General features: G+C 48.3%; 1 protein-coding gene across 3 annotated transcripts in view; it reads left to right on the top strand.

The window, feature by feature from the left end:
* Nucleotides 1-16,470, top strand: part of LOC142560252 (uncharacterized) — a 430,092-nt gene that overhangs the window by 42,241 nt on the left and 371,381 nt on the right. For all 3 annotated transcript variants that reach the window (XM_075672207.1, XM_075672208.1, XM_075672209.1), the window contains exon 4: nt 15,555-15,596. In XM_075672207.1, coding sequence (XP_075528322.1) covers nt 15,555-15,596 — 42 coding nt within the window. The remainder of the gene's footprint in view (nt 1-15,554; nt 15,597-16,470) is intronic.

Raw genomic sequence — 16,470 nt, 5'->3', positions numbered from 1 at the left:
ACGGCTCGTAGTTCTGCGTGCGCAGTGTCATCACCCCACAGTTTGCGTTGAAACGTCAGTTCACTCACTGCTGCTGCCGCAATTCCTCACGCCAGCGAGAGTCTGCGGTCTTCGAGTGTAAACGGGACTGACAACTGGCCCGAATGTGTTGTGAGACGTTGATGGAAATAAAGTGACCATGACTTATAGTGATATAATCCAGAGCGCTAATCCCGATTTAAGTAGGATTATAATTTTAACATGGCAATAACAAATCTAAAAAAATCAGTAAGAGGCGAGACCTAGCTGTGAAATCTGGCACCTAGGATGTAGACTGTGATATTACTGTACGTAAGCAGGCCGTTATACAACACAATTATTGCTTAAAATTGCAGCTGCTATGTTGTTAGACACATGTACTTTACTATATGATTCGCAAAGCAAATGGGCGCACATCGCTACGGTAACGCGCAGAACTGCGTATCGCGTGTAAAAGCGTTGTCTCGTTTTCGATCCGATTGCTTTCGCACCGAGGGCCGACAGCGTCGCGTCCGCAGTAGCACCCAAACGCTTGCACGTCATCCGCGTTCACGAAGTGAAACGTCGCTACAACTTTTTTTTTTTTACCGTAACAAACGCACCCCCGTGTAAACATGTGCTTCAAGCCGGTGCGTTCAGTCAAGCTCTGTCAGTTTGTCAGGTGCGTTGCGAGGATCGAGCGCATGCGCTCCTGTCTTCTGGCACGCCGGTGCCTCGTCAGGTCAGAAGCTGAGCGTCTTTGCCTCGAGATGAGCGGTGAATTTTCTGACGCGAAATATCAGGACGTGCTGCTGGAAACTGTTACGTCCGCTCTCTGTGGATTTTGTGTTGCGGCGCTGGTGTCCGCACGCGAAGGTTACGCGTTGGTAGCTCGTAGTAGAGACGGCAGTATATACGATTTTTTAGAAAAAAAGAATAATTGACTCGCCATCCCGGCCATGCGAAAGTTGGTTGTCCGTTGAAGCTGTTCGAAACCACGACTGCGACAGCTGAAAGCAGCTGCGCAACGCTTTATTGCTTAAGAGTGATGGCAATTTTCACAGCACGCCGCCGCTGGTCGTATTGCTGCTTGTTTTTCCTTGCGCCGCTCCTCGTATGCACACTGCTCCTCGGGAGTCCTAAGTATGCGTTGCGTACCCATAGCGGTGCTAGAACAACAATGAAATCAGTTTTCCCTAGGCTGGTTCTGTTATATACGAAAAGCTAGTGACGTCACTCCCCACGTCGCAAGCTGCCGTCGCCGCGGCAGGTTGCGCAGCAGTAATATTTACCCGGAAGTACATGCGGGCAGCCCTACGTGCTTCCCGTTCTTATCAGGAGTCTTACTGATAACGTGATTCGAATGCTAGTTTTGTGCTCGTTGTTTAATGAAACGAATGCTGTTTTGAATGTTGTATGCGTGATCCCAAAGAATGTAGGCACTTTTCGCTTCACTTTGTTTACTGCTTGAAGCCTGCTTCACCTCCGCCTCGGGTCGGCCCGGTATTGCACTACCTCCGAATAATAATAATAATAATATTTGGGGTTTTACGTGCCAAAACCACTTTCTGATTATGAGGCACGCCGTAGTGGAGGACTCCGGAAATTTTGACCACCTGGGGTTTTTTAACGTGCACCTAAATCTAAGCACACGGGTGTTTTCGCATTTCGCCCCCATCGAAATGCAGCCGCCGTGGCCGGGATTCGATCCAGCGACCACTACCTCCGAGGTCAGCCCACATTTTTGCCGAAGGACGACGGCACGAAAAATCTGACCAATGAAAGGCTAGGACCTTCGCTGTAAAATTCGTCCTTTGCCTACGGTTTGAACCCGGGACAAACGCTTTTCTGGGGTGGTCGTGCTACCATGTGAGCTAACAACGAGACTACCTGATCGTATTGAAAGGGCGAATTAATCGAGACCTAGAAGCACAGTGACCTTAAATATGGTTAATGAGTTGTGTTGAAAAAGTGATGACAGATCTCGCATGAAAGATCTCACATGAGAGATCTCACATAAAAGATGTCACATGAAATGGTCTGTGCCAGGAAATGGTCTGTGACATGAAAGGGTCTTTGACATGAAATGGTCTGTGACATGAAAGGGTTTGTGACGAGAAAGGGTTTGTGTCATCAAAAGGTTTCGCACATGAAAGGGTTTCTCACATGAAAGGAAATGTTTTACTTTCATGAACAAAGATGAATTGTTTATTAGCCCTCGCGCTGCAACCTAATGCAACCTTGTTAGTTCATTTGTAGAACGACAGCGCCGGACAAACGTCGGTTCTGGGTGCGAATATCAGACCAAGACAAATTTCTGTTCAAATGTGAATGTTTCTTTCTGAGAAACACATATTTGGTTCCATAGTAGGTTCCTGCTGCAGTCGGGTGGATGACAGTTTTCGTATTTCATGAACTGTTCTCTACCTTGCGTGTTTCCGCAGGGCTCATTTGCCGTATGCATGGCGCTGCACCGAACTCGCGATACGCAGATTAGTCCCGTAGCGACCGGCCTTGAAACGGGAGCCACGTACTGAGCTCCGAGTGCAGGAAAACACACACACACACACAAACACACACACACAAACACACACACACACACACACACACACACACACACACACACACACACACACACACACACACACACACACACACACACACACACACACACACACGCACGCGCGCACGCGCACGCACGCACGCACGCACACACACACACGCACGCACGCACGCACGCACACGCACATCGTAGATAAGGCACCGCGTTACGTATATGCTTAGAAACGCTGGCTGCTGCAATTCAGCGCGAAGACATCGGAAGGAAGCCGTTCTGCCCACATGCTTAGCCTATGTGAGAAACAATGAAGAAAGAAAAATAGCTACAGAAACAGCCCTGCTCGGCCATTCTTCGCGACAACTGACGTTGTAGAAAGTTCGTTATCTCTTCAGTTTGTACCGCTATTTCCTCTCGGATGCGAGCGTGAGGCAAAAGATAAAGACGTGAGGGTATCGTAAAATGCGGGGGGGGGGGGGGGGGGGGCTGCTGCAAGCCTGTTCGCGTGAAGTTAGTGTTCCCGGGCCCCCGTGGTCTTAATGAGCCAATACATAGCTTGGGAACCAGTACGGTCGTATTGGAGAATAACTGTTCCAAGGCACCCTTCGGCAGAGCACAGTCACTGGCTGATCTCTGATCAGAAAAAGAATACCGTGGCATTGAGTTTCTTGCCGAATCTAGCTTTCTTCTAGCTTCTAGTTTGCTTTTTACTTCCATGAAAGGATTACCTCGTCAGATTACGCCACCTGTATTATTGCCTCAGATTCGACTATATAGCAAGCTTGTGCATTGGCGCTCTCATGCGATACGAAATAATACTGTACACGTCCGATAGCGCACATGTTGCCGTACGTCTGAAGATGTGTGCCTCTTGGTCGCAAAAGTAGGCACGGAACAAGCTGCAGCCGAATAACTATCAAAGCGTTTCCAATTTTATTTCAATGTTGTCGAGCACAGAGGGTAAATCAGGCATTCGAGGAGTTTTTGCTCTACTTTGCTCATAACGAAAATTCAGAGAAAGAGGCGGAGGTAGGAAAGGGGGTGTTACATTACCTGAGAATCACCTAGATATTACCTAACTAGTACTGCGCAGAGCATCTTTAGTATGTGCTAAGCATTACTTTAAGAACTGGGGCGTAGATATTTCTTCTTGCATATAATGGCAGAGCCTTCAAATTACCGGGGCTTCAAAGGAAAACGACGTGCTATTTCTCGGAAAAAAAAAGAACATCGATTAACACGAGACTAATAACTCTTATGATTGTTCCGACCACGGGTAATTTTAATGTTTCGAGCCTGACTGACCTCTGAAACTGAAAGTACGCGAAATTCAATGGTTATGGGACGTGGGAGAGAGAGAGGGGGGGTGGTGTTGCGTTATTAGTGCTGCGGAGGGCGACGCGCTCATCAAAATTTACATCCAGCCGTGCAGACTAGTGGTATACGCCGACTCGTAGCCGAGCAAGCTGAGAATCCCCCACGCATACGGCGTCGGAGCGCCTTGGAAAGTTTAATCATTCGCGCTTCCACTCGCAGATTGCATGCCAGGGCCTATGTGTTCGTGGAATCCTCGATGCTGGCTAGTCTCGACGCAGGCTCGTCAGGACGCGGCAGTTCGTGTAATTGCGCCCCTGGGCGCAGACGTAATTAGTCGGGTCGCGGTGGCGTGAAAATTCACTTCGGTTTCTCCTCGCCATAACTCAGCTCGGGTATCTATCTACCCTAGCTAGCACCGTCGTGGTTATGCTCGACCGAGTTCGACCGTGGGTGCATGGTTTTAGTTTGCGCGCTAGCGACGGTGGGTTCAACTACACTGCGGTTCACTTACAGCAATTTATCTGGGATTTGAAGTGTAAAAGTCGCAAGGACAGGTTTCATGATCAACGTGTGAAAGATCGATGTGATATGTTCGATAAGCCGGCAAGTGGGCATGAGTTTGCGCTAGCAGCGATGGGTTCGATTGCGGAATTGCAACAGTTTATTCGAAACTAAGGCCGCAAAAGCGTATGGGAAGCTTGCAGAATAAATATGTGATAGGTCAATGTAATATTTTTCAGTGGAATACCAGAGGATTTCAATCACGGGTGTCATGTTTTGGTGAATACGTTTTTACCAGCCGATTTCCTACAATCGTAGTATGTGAGACCAGTGTGTCAAAAGCGATAAGGCTCTCCGGCTACGGAGCCTTTATGTCGTCGACGTGCGGTGAACCCAGCAATGTAAGTGTTCACATCAGCACATAACCATAAAGTTCGATAGCCTATCGAGTGAATAGGACTCTGTGATTGGTGCTTACAGTCTTGAAGCTTTCGAAGAACACGCTTGTGTAGGCCAGTTATAGGGTCGCTGGGTGACCCCGGTCACTAAAGAGAAATTTCGAGATCGCTGAAGATAAGCAGCGCCGTATGAAAGACACCGATACATCAAAACTGCCGCATTACCGTTATTCTCGAAAAGTGCTTACAACCACGGAACTGTGCCATATACTAGCAAGGGGCTGATACAGGACTGAAGAAACGTCAAATGAACTCACGGCCCCACAACCTGCGACGGAATAAAAAAAAAAAATAGTAGTTGGAACGTTGAGAGACTGCACGATAGCTGTATGTATTAGAAAACGAAACGGGGGCCACTGGTATTCGGCTTTAGGTTAAAGCGAACTAGCGGAATTCGGCAGCTCGTGTTAAACCGTAGAGCGGATAACCGGCGTTTCTATTCGAGTTCACACAGTGGACGTTCAGGGACGGACTAGGAAGCGCAGTCGAGGACAGCAGAGAATTGTGCGGTGCGATCAGTTCAGGGGGATTCGCAAGTACTGAACCCCAGACGGGTTATCGGAGGTCGACGGCCATAGGCCTTCGTCCTTCGTCAGTGGCAAAGTAGGTTGAAAGCTAAATTTGTTCCTGAAATAAGCTGAAATGCTCGAGTAGCAGAAAGTGGCTTAAATAGACTCTACAGTGTGTGCCGGCCGTTTGAAAGTCACGTACGTAACATTAACTTGCACCAAGCTCTAATGTTCCTTGACATACGTATATGTTCGCATTTTTACGCAAATGTGTTTAATAGATGTTGCGAGACATGTAATGCATTGTTACTTCGGCAAATGCTTCCTACATCCTACAGTTTACAACTGCTGTTTTGTTTCTGTAACTATAAACCGATTTGTGCTTTCGGCTGTGTTTCTTTTCTCATTCCTCAGTGATATATGCTTTCTTTCTTAGTGGCTGACATCGAGCAATCGTTACGCCAGCATAAACGTGTCTTTATTTCACACCGAAGCTGTATAAGGCTAGGGTTTCATGTATTTCTCGTGTTTGTGCGTCATCAATAAAGAAAGCTGAGCGTGGGCCGATCCCGGAGATAGCGCAATACCCGGCTTACCCCCGGTGGCAGTGAGGCAGGCTTCAAGCATTCAAACGTGCCACCTGCCGGTCCGGCAGATGCCAACGGACATAACATGTTTCTCCCCTCTTTAACGAACGATCGTCTCGTCAAGAGAACAGAATACAGCACTGCCAGGTTGGGCACCGCTGGTGTCCAGAAGTGGCGTATACGAATTGCGCCAGCAGGCGCAGCAGAACCAGAATTATACCGTGAGCTGATGCACTTACCAGGTCGGTCCAGCAGGAGGGATCACATGCCGAAGCTCGGGACTCTTCGGTGCCTCAAGCGGACACACGCGGTTGTGGCACTACGCGCACGTTGTCGTGGTGTCTTATCCATTCACGGCCATCTGGCAGTGGTAACGTCGTCGCGAATCCCTGGTCGGACCCAGGTAGGACCAGGCCTGGAATCTCGGTCGTATGCGGTTGCTACGGTTGCTGTTTCTATAGGTCTGGCCGATTTTGTATTCCTTCGCATGCTCTCGTCCAGCTGTTAGGACAGCACACTGTCGTTCACGAATCCGGTCGCAGCAGATGCAGCGCTGCTTTAAACTTCAGGCCCATGAAAAGTTCGGCGAGGCTACAGCCCGTCACTTCGTGTGGCGTTCTTCGGTAGCACAGCAGTGTGCTTGCGATTTGTGTGTGTAGGTCGCCAGACTCTGCCTTCTTGAGGTTTTGCTCGATTGTCTGTACTGCTCGCTCCGTCGCTCCGTTGGACGCTGGGTAGTATGGGGAACTAGAATCCACTGAAAACAATTCTCCTGCAAGAAATTCTTGTATTCATCACTCGCGAATGCCGATCCGTTATCAGATACTATCACACCAGGGGAAGCCCTGTGCGGCGAACTTCTTCCGTGGGCAGTCAGTCATAACTGCTGGTGATGGCGTGGATACTGGAAACACTTCAATCCATTTTGAATACACATCGGCAGCTATTAATAATTAGCTCTTCGTCAAAGGTCCGGCAAAACGTATATGTAGCCCAGACCATAACCTCTCCGGGGACGGCCACAACCTGACGGGTGCCAGTTTGTGGGCTCGCTGGTTCTCTTGGCAAGTGCGGCACTGCGGCTGCACTGCTGCCGCAACATCACCGAACGCCGCTGGCTACCAGACGTGGCTCTCTGCAACATCTTTCATTTTTGAAAACCCCGGATGTCCTTCATGCAACAACCGTAGTACTTAAACTTGCAAAGACGGGGGGAGGACAAATGTATGATTTCAAACAATGTTCTGCAGGTCTGGCATGTGCGCTTCGACCCTGCGACTGCCGAAACATAAGCAAATAAACATACATTTTTCGTACGTGTGCTCGTCCTTTCCATCCATCCATCCATCCATCCATCCATACGTACCTATACGTAATGTACGTACGTACGTGTACGCTGTCCTGTGTGTCCTGTGTGTCAGCGCTGTCCTGTGTGTTCCTGCCTTCTGTCTTCGTCATATTGCGCTGCACCTTCAAGATGTTCAACCAGTACGAACTCGCCCAAATGTCGATCCTTGTACATAAGGTACGTACGTACGTACGTACATACATACATACATACATACATACATACATACATACATACATACATACATACATACATACATACATACATACATACATACATACATACATACATACATACATACATACATACATACACGCTCTTCTAAGATCTACCATCTTCTCTCTACCTCTACCATATTACTGGCTTCTCACACTTCATAAACATACATTTTTATGACTTTGGCACTCCTAATGCTAATGCAGTTAGAAATGAAAGGTTCGTTTAGGTATCATTTGAACAAAGAAGAGACGACTCTAGTCATCTTGTCGAGGAACTGTACCTTGAAGTCTAACACCTGAGTGGAAGAGATGGACCTGTGGCATCGGATCGGTCTCTCCATCCCAGGAGAGATAAAACTTTACTGTTGGTCGGCGGATTAATGAGCTGGTGGCCTCAGTTTGTGCAACCTCTGTCAGCGTACTTGATGGCGGATAAGATGCACACTTTCATGTACTCTTGCTGCAAAGAGCTTTAGTTTCTTACCGCAGAACTCCAGGGAACAGAAACAAGATCAGCCCATTGTCACTCCCGTTCTCAGTCCTGAAAGACTTCGAGCCATTCGAAGCTTGTATTCTGCTCGACCTTTTGTGACGACGCTGTTACGCACGACAGCTCATTGTGTGGGAGCCGAACAAAGCCCGCTGTTTCGCGTTACACCTGTAGTAGGAATTTCGACCTCGGAAACTAGGACTTGCCCACGACAGTGGGGTCCTGTCTCTTTTATGTTCGGAAGAGCACAAATGGAGCTTACAAAGAGCAGAGACAGAGTGATTTCTGTACCGGGAAGAATAAGAGAAATATGAGCTGAGCCCGAGCCCGATAGAGTCTGGCGCTCATGTCGCGAGGACATAGAAGAACTGAATCCGGTTCGGCCTAGCTAGCTTCTTTTACATTGAAACCTTACTCGTGCACACGTAGACTACAGTAAAGGTCATCCTCATGATCACTGATATCCCTTTTTATGCTCGCACAGCGCCTGTATTCGATTCGGTGAAGATAAAGATGTGTTATTGAACTTTATCACACTTTGCTATTCCGCCGATATGAAAGAGACAGTAAGAACAAGAGCCCTTCATTCGCCTCCCTAGTCAGTCTAACCCGGCAAGGAAACGTCTACCCAACGCACAATGATGGTAGCTCGCATATTCCCGATTTTAGAACCATGTACAAATGCTGCGCTCTCAAATGCCTGAAGTACTCAAGGACCATGCATGCTGAAAGTACAAACACATTTGCTGGCGACACGGTTGAGTTACTTAAAATAGAGGCATAAATTTTGTTATTGTGCTGATCTATTACCCCAAGAGGCCAAAAGTAATCCTGAGTCCCTCGCTACGGCCCGCCTCATAATCATATTATAGTTCTGGCGCCTAAAACCCTGGGATATAATTAGTCTAATTTCAGCATTCCTGTTGAGCAGTTGTGCGCATACCGCAGCGTGGTGCATACAGTTGCCCGAGCGGAACGGGCAGTGAACTTCAAGCTACAAGCGTTGACGGCAAATAATATGCGTCACTTATGGCGAACAATGTGTGTGTGTGTGTGTGTGTGTGTGTGTGTGTGTGTGTGTGTGTGTGTGTGTGTGTGTGTGTGTGTGTGTGTGTGTGTGTGTGTGTGTGTGTGTGTGTGTGTGTGTGTGTGCGTGCGTGTGTGTGTGTGTGTGTGTGTGTGTGTGTGTGTTTTAGGAAGAGTGAAGAGATAAGTGTTCAGCGCCGTAACTGACTCTCAGGCACAGCAGCAGCATCCTTGCGTCCTGCGTCGCGCCAACGTGTTGTCCACGCGTTCTGTAAGAACATCGCCTCAGGAGCTTCAGCGCAAGCCTGAACCGCGGCATAGCTTTAAAACGCCTCGCCCTTCATGCGAAACTGCCCAATTTTTCTTTGTGTGCTGGTTACTCTTTGTCATATGTCTTCTTTAAGCGACACTTTCTTTTCCTACGTGCCTCAATTCTTTCAGTTGTTTCAGTTGAGGCGCTCTTTTGCCAGCCAGTTTCGGTTTCAAGGAGCTTTCCAAGGGGAAGTAATTGTTCGCGTAGCTCCCGCATGAACACCGCTGCTAAAGATTTGATCGTTGGGATAGATGGAGTCGAGGACGGGCCCAAAGTACTCGTTTGCTGTAGCCACCTATTGTTGACAATTAGAAAATTAATTACCGTAATTTCGCTAATTACGCACATAATTGCGGAAACTGCTCCATATCTGGAGGCTGCCAATCTGCACACTCGAATGGATAAACATAACGTTACCGTGATTTATATTTCTTTCTGATTTTAAAAATTTGGTGCTGCTAAAAAAGCACCCTGTATTTCACGTGCGCTAGCGAATAATAAACAGTTGAAAGTTAGCACACATCTGGATCAGTTTCTTTTTGTCCTTTGTGTAACAGCATAGCGCATTAAACAAAACGATGTCCTACCAACGAGGCCCAGCCGAAGCCTTATGGAATGCTTAAATACGAAGACATATGAAACGCAGGAACAATTTTCACAATTTCGGCTCTGCTTTGCTGGAGGGAGCTCGCATCTTGAGACAATTGAAACGCTAATTTAATTGTTTTATTTTTTTAATGAAGGTGTGTTTAGCCACGATTTTGGGGTAGCAGGCTCTTAAATACTTCCCCAACTGGCCCTGTTAAGAAATAGCGACTGCTGCTACTACTTCTGCTACTACTACTACAACAACAACAACGACAACAACAATTATGTCTAGCGATATATATTGAACAATGCTGCGGAAACGGGTTAGTTGGTGCGGATCAAGTCTCGGTACAGATCACGTCCCGTGGCCACCTTACTATGCCCGGTGTTCTTAGCGCTCATTTTTTTGCTGGAAATGGTTCACTACGTCTTGGCCACAGTTCTCCTTTGTAACTCTCGTTTTGTGCGCTGAAGTCTAGCGTTCTACGCGGATCTGACATTGTCTAGTTCTCAATCTTCACGCCGCCACTATTGTTTTTTTTCTTTTTTTTTTTAGCCGCGAACCTAGAAGTTTAAGGGGGTAGAAATTATTTCTGAGCCATAATTATTATACTGCGCTCCTTGTGCCGCATAGGAAAGTGTACGCCCGTGTGCTGACACAGTAGTTGGCTGCCCAGCTGAGTAGGAATTCAGAGAATGCCGCATCGTGGGCATTGCGTTTTGGGAACGATGGGCGCATTTGGTCTCTGTGAATTCCAACCAATAACGGTTGTTAGTACGATTTCCGTGCCAAATTTTGGTGAGTGAGGTGAATGGGCAGGGTGTTCTCCGCGGTATTTTGTAAACTTTGTGTGTGTGGATATTTATGGCGTCGAAAACGTTTTATTGTGTCGTTTAGTTTGACGCCTTCACGTTTTTGAATGAAGCTGCATAACTTTCTTCCATTCGCCTAATGTTTCGCAGGTTTCTTTACACATCTGTGTGCTTATTTCCCCCCGTAGTTTATGCTAACCTCCCCGTCTGTCGTTTTGTGTAACGTTCTGGAATAATTCCTCCCCTGTGCCAGCGCCCTGTCCTGCCTCTGTTTTTGTGCAGGTGACATTTTATGTATGTATGCATGCAGGCATGCATGCATGCATATATGTATGTATGTATGTATGTATGTATGTATGTATGTATGTATGTATGTATGTATGTATGTATGTATGTATGTATGTATGTATGTATGTATGTATGTATGTATGTATGTATGTATGTATGTAAGTATTCATGCATGCATGCGATATCGCGCTCAGTATGAGCTACAACCTGCGACCGCATCGCCATGCGCTTTGGCGTTGTAGGTAATACTGAGCGCGATGGCACATGTTTGACCTACGACAAAGCAACGCAGGCCCACAACGACCATATCTCAACCGGTTGCATACTACGTGAATCCTCGGCGAATTAGAAAGTACGCCATGTTTTTTTCACACACCGTCGACTATCCAGATTTACCAATAACGGGTAGTCAGACATTTTGTTAGAAATTGTGCCCGTTAATATGCCAGTGAAAGTGAAAAAGAAAAAAAAAGGAAAAAAAAAACCAGCAGACTTCAGCCATTCCTTCCTGAACTGACTTATTGCGACAGCAGCATTCTACTTGAAGACCATCTTAACTTTGCTTGCCTGTTCTTTTTTGAAAATAATCATTCTCACCCATTGTGAGGGAGACGGCTCAAGATTATTTTGTACTTTTCCCTATTCGAATGATTAACCATTGCAGAGATTACAGGAAAGAGATCATTGTCTCGAAGCGTGTTTGTTCTTGTGCGAAAGACGTACGCGGCATTATTTGTTGCTATATATACAGACTTCCAAAATGCAATTAAAGTAAGCAATTAAAAGGAAAACCGTTTTATGTGCTGGAATTGTAGGAATGGAATCGACGGGCTCAGCCAATCCTGCAGGACTAGGATTGGCCCCGCTCTCGTCATTCCGAGGAGTTAGAAGGAGCGGAAATAAGGGGGATTTCCACTCTCCGGAATCAGGAGTGGGAATGGAAGGGATGGTTGCACTCTGCAACTCTGCTAGCGACACACCGTATTGCCGCCACAGAGGAACGGTATGTAAGAGGCGTGTGGGTAGCCGGGCGCCCCACTCGCGCTTTCCACTGAACAAGCTACGCCATCTGGCGCCGCCGCCACGAAGTTCGTGTATGGAGCTTGTGTGAACATATACAGTGTTTTCCGTGTGTTATAGTATGACGCAGGTTTGATTCCGTCCAGCACCGGAGAAACTATTATGACATTTTTTTCTCAATGAATAGTGGTACATCGAGTGGTACACACTCTGTTACCAAACTAGGCGTCAAAGAGGATAAACCAAGAGGGGTACATACCCAGTTACCCAAGTTTGTCCGACGGTTGGTTTCGAACCCTGTTCCCTGAGCGAGCAGCCCAGTGTTGCATCCGTTACAGCACGGACTACCCACTGAACCAAGTTGGCGGGAAAAGAGTTTGACAGACGGGCACTAACTGTCCCCTGAAAGCGTGTGAAGCGCCGAGACATTATAATCTCATTATAACACGAGTAGTACCCTCCCCCTCTTTGCCTGTTTCCGGTGTTGTGTCCGCGCGGTTTGTACTAATTTTAACGTTCCCAGGTTGGCAGGTGTGATGAAAGGATTAAACGCGTTTCATAGGAGAGTGGTTATTTTTTGTGCGAGTAGGTCGTGCGAAATGCATTCAGTGCGGAGAATTGCGACAGGTTAACCGGATGTCAGAACTTTTTTCGAAGTTATTTGCAGCGCTTGCAAAGAGTGCGTCCGCGAGAAGTACCGCAGGAAATCGGGGGAAGTTGTAAATGCTAGGGTTCACACGCGTTTTGTGGTTTTCGCGAGAACATTTCAGTAACGCAAAAACAGCGGAAATTTGCCGCGGCTTGCTCTAATCCTCCCTTCGAGCCTCGTGCACTTTGCTCGTGTGGTACCGTGTCAGCAGTTGCGTGGGTTCATCCTGAGCACGTGTTTCGCTGACGCGCGCATTTGGGATAATTAGCGATCGCCGGGCTACCGGGCTGATTATGGCCCCGCGCAAATCGCGACCCGTGCCGAGTGAGCGAAAGGCCGCGTCAGCCAATTAGCGCGCGTAAAGCGTACGTGAACGGGTGCAGGATGACTGTCGAATCGGAACGAAAGGAATTAAGTTTCGTTCGTCATAGTAAATAAAAAAATGCCCTTAAAACTGTACAAACGATGCAGAACTAAAGCCGCTCGAAGAGGGCATGAGAAAGCGAGCTCGCTGAAGGAAGGCAATGCACGTGTTACTGTGGTAGCTGCACGCGCGGACAGCGCATTCTTAACTACCACTCGCCGCTCGTGCTTGTATGCGGCAGTCGTGGAACCGCACTGTCAATTTGCTCCCAAACTTCTGTACAAGGCACATATTGTTGCAGGCGTGATGCCTGAACACTGTCACATTGTAGTGACAGCGAAGGACGCAGTAGCGAAAACTGGATCGTGAAAGTAACTCTTTATTGGGCGAACCTGTGCCCAGAAAAGTAGACGAGCAACAGTTAAGCACATCGATAGCGACGAGCACAGTCGGCGATCGCCGAAAAGCCAATCAGCAGGGTCAAGCAGGTCAGGTGCGTGAGCTTTTATACATGACTCGTCGAAGGCTCCCGCATGATCGCTATAATGTCCGCGTGCCTTCCAGAAAAGTACTGCACAGTTCGCGTCGCGCATACAGTCAGATTACACAAGGTTCGCTAACAACGGACAACGGATAGAACCATCGACAGTATTAGCCAAACTTCCGACACATGCAGGCGCTTGCTGCGCCGAGCGATAACGTTTAACATTTGTTAGCCGGTGAGAAGCGACTATAGCAAGAACTTATCAGAAAAGGAAACCAGCTTCCAGACTTTTGTCCCGTGTTCAATTCCTGCCGGATTTTTTCTTCGACTGCGCGGCAGTGTGTTTCAGAAACCCGTATGAGTTTCCTTTGTAGCTTGGTGGGGTTACCACCCTGCGAACTTCCGGAAAACTGATTTCTCATATCCTGTACGTTATTGTGACCTCACTAAAGGCTAATTCTCGCCTAATTGGACCTGTAGTCTCGGACACCTTTCTTCTACTGTGAAGCGTTCGCTTACGGAGCCGAAGCATACGTGGGCAACCGCAGTTAGAAATAGTGCAGCAATTTTGTTCACGTTTTATAACGTCAGGAAGAAAGAACATGATTGTTTAACTTCTACAGCAAGTAACTTGATGATTGGCGTATTTTTGACGCAAATTGGCTGGCATCCCGCACTTTCTTCAGCCACAGAGGCGTCCGCACGTCTTAAGAAACGAGCCATGTCTTCCGCATAAGTGATCAAGCTATCATTCGGGCTTTGAACCCTTATCTGAGTGGTCGGTCGTCTCTGCTTTGTTCTTTTTGCCCGCGCTGGCATGGGCGTCGAGAAACTGCCGACGAAATTCGTCCCACGGTGTCAACGTCGCCTTCTGGTTCGAGAACCACAAGCGAAATACGCTTTGCGTAGCTTGCGCTCTTGGGTCCAGTTAACAGTTGACTACTCGCTCGAAGTGGTCAAGTCAGTCGACGGTGTCTTCAAAAGCGCCTCGAAGAAACGAATCTGGCACCCGGGGTTGACTGACGATGCACTGCGCTGGAGCGGTAACCGTGGAACGCGGTGCATTCATCATGCTCGCACGCTCAGGTCGCTCGGACTGTTCTGTGGCTGGAGCCCCTGAAGGCGACGGCTGGTAGGTACGTCTACAGGTGTAAGCTACGTTGAACTACACTAGCTGGGCTTCTGCCTGGCGTATATGCTTCGGCGGCCGTACCGCCGGAGCGTATACCCCAGGTCTTGCACCTCCACCGGACAAATGTCTCGAAGTTAATAAGCTAGGCCTTGTCAAATTAATAACCATAAGAACCAGTAAGTTATACATACTTTAAAATATTTGCACCTTTCGAATTTTGCAACATGCCAGACCGTGGCACCTTTTTACGCACTGCTCAGAAGCAAAATGGCTTACGCGTGTTCTGGTGAGTGTTCATCACATGGTGCCCCCTCTTTCAGCTCTTCTCGTTGACCGATGACCAATTTCGGCAACGAATGGCGGACGAACCACGTGATGCCTACTGTGTGCAACGTTTACGCGGACACGAGAAACGAGAAAAACCCATCCACTACTCACAAACGTCGCCTTCGTAAATGTCAAGGAACTTTGCCCGGACGTATAAAGCGAAATCGGCACAAAATCCGCTCCGTATATTTGATGCGGCAAGACATGGAGTCTTTATCTTTTTCTTTTCTTATTTACTTGCGCACTTATACCTAGCCTAACAACAGCGCATTGATTATTCTCTAGCCCGGCTAGCACTGTCCTGGCACGAGCAGCGTGAGCGTTCTCTACCGTAGAACGCACGAACATATTAAGACGCACTTAAACACGAAAAGTGCATTTACGTGCCCGAACGGAGTTGACAACACTCGCAATGTTGTTAGAGCTGTGGCCCACCGCTCCCCCAAGGGAAGTTGCGCTGATGTGAGCAGGCACAAGTCCCGTTTTCCAGATAGTGGATTGGAGTAAGACCGTGGTCACATAATCCACCAGCTACCATACAAGAGTGCGCCTCTTTCTCTCTGCGCAGATGGAGCTGGCCCAGGCGCACGGTCGCGTACAGCTGGGTACGGTAAGTAATCCCTCTTTTCCAGCTATCTGTCTCGCGCATGCAGGGCGCTGCACCAGAGGGGATGTGGTAGAATTGAGAAGGAAGGTGCGATAGGCGTAGCCCAGCGTCTTCCCTCTGACAGCAGCTGTGTTAACTGTTTGGGGTGGGGGGCTGTCCTACTGCCTAAATCTTGCTTCCCAGCAGAGCTGCCTATCTCGCCTTTTCTCTCTAGCTCGCAATCCACTCACGTTGGTTGCACAAGAAAGTATGAAACTGCAAGCGACAGCACCGTTCGGCCCGCCCTGCTCCCCCACTCCGAGCGCTTCGCAAACTTCGCGCGCACCCGCTCGTCGGGAAACCTTTTGTCTACGTCGCGCGGCGGGGTCCGAGTCGACAATGGCCACCCAAAGGCACACGCTACCGTACAGACACACGCGAAAGTGGGAAACACGAGGCAAAGAAACGCGCTTTGTCGGAGCCTCAGCGTCGCTCGTAAGTTGCGTGGAGTGCGAGCGGCGGCGGCCGCTAATTAAATACGCAGGAATGAAGCGCATTCATCGCGCGAGGCCTACTCTATAGCGTGGGCACCTGCTGTATAAACGACAGTGACGGGCCGGTCAGCATCAATGAGGGTAGTCCCCTCCCCTCTTTCGTGTGGTATACTTTTGCGTGGTATTCACAGCGGATATTTGAGAGAGCCCGAGCCAGTACGAGACGCCCGCAGCTTTCTCTAAAGCGCGGCAAAAGTGCGCTGTATAAATTAAAAGAAGGCAGCGTCGACGACAACTTCTAAGGTTGTCCAAGCACGTGGCGTCATACTCAGTGATGCCTGCCTCTCAACAAACTTGCTCTAGAGTACCGTCATTCTCGACGAAATTTGGGAACTGCGTGTTAG

Source organism: Dermacentor variabilis, chromosome 10, assembly GCF_050947875.1.
Source record: "Dermacentor variabilis isolate Ectoservices chromosome 10, ASM5094787v1, whole genome shotgun sequence".
Taxonomy (NCBI): Eukaryota; Metazoa; Arthropoda; class Arachnida; order Ixodida; family Ixodidae; genus Dermacentor; species Dermacentor variabilis.
This window is presented reverse-complemented; position numbering and strand designations above follow the sequence as displayed.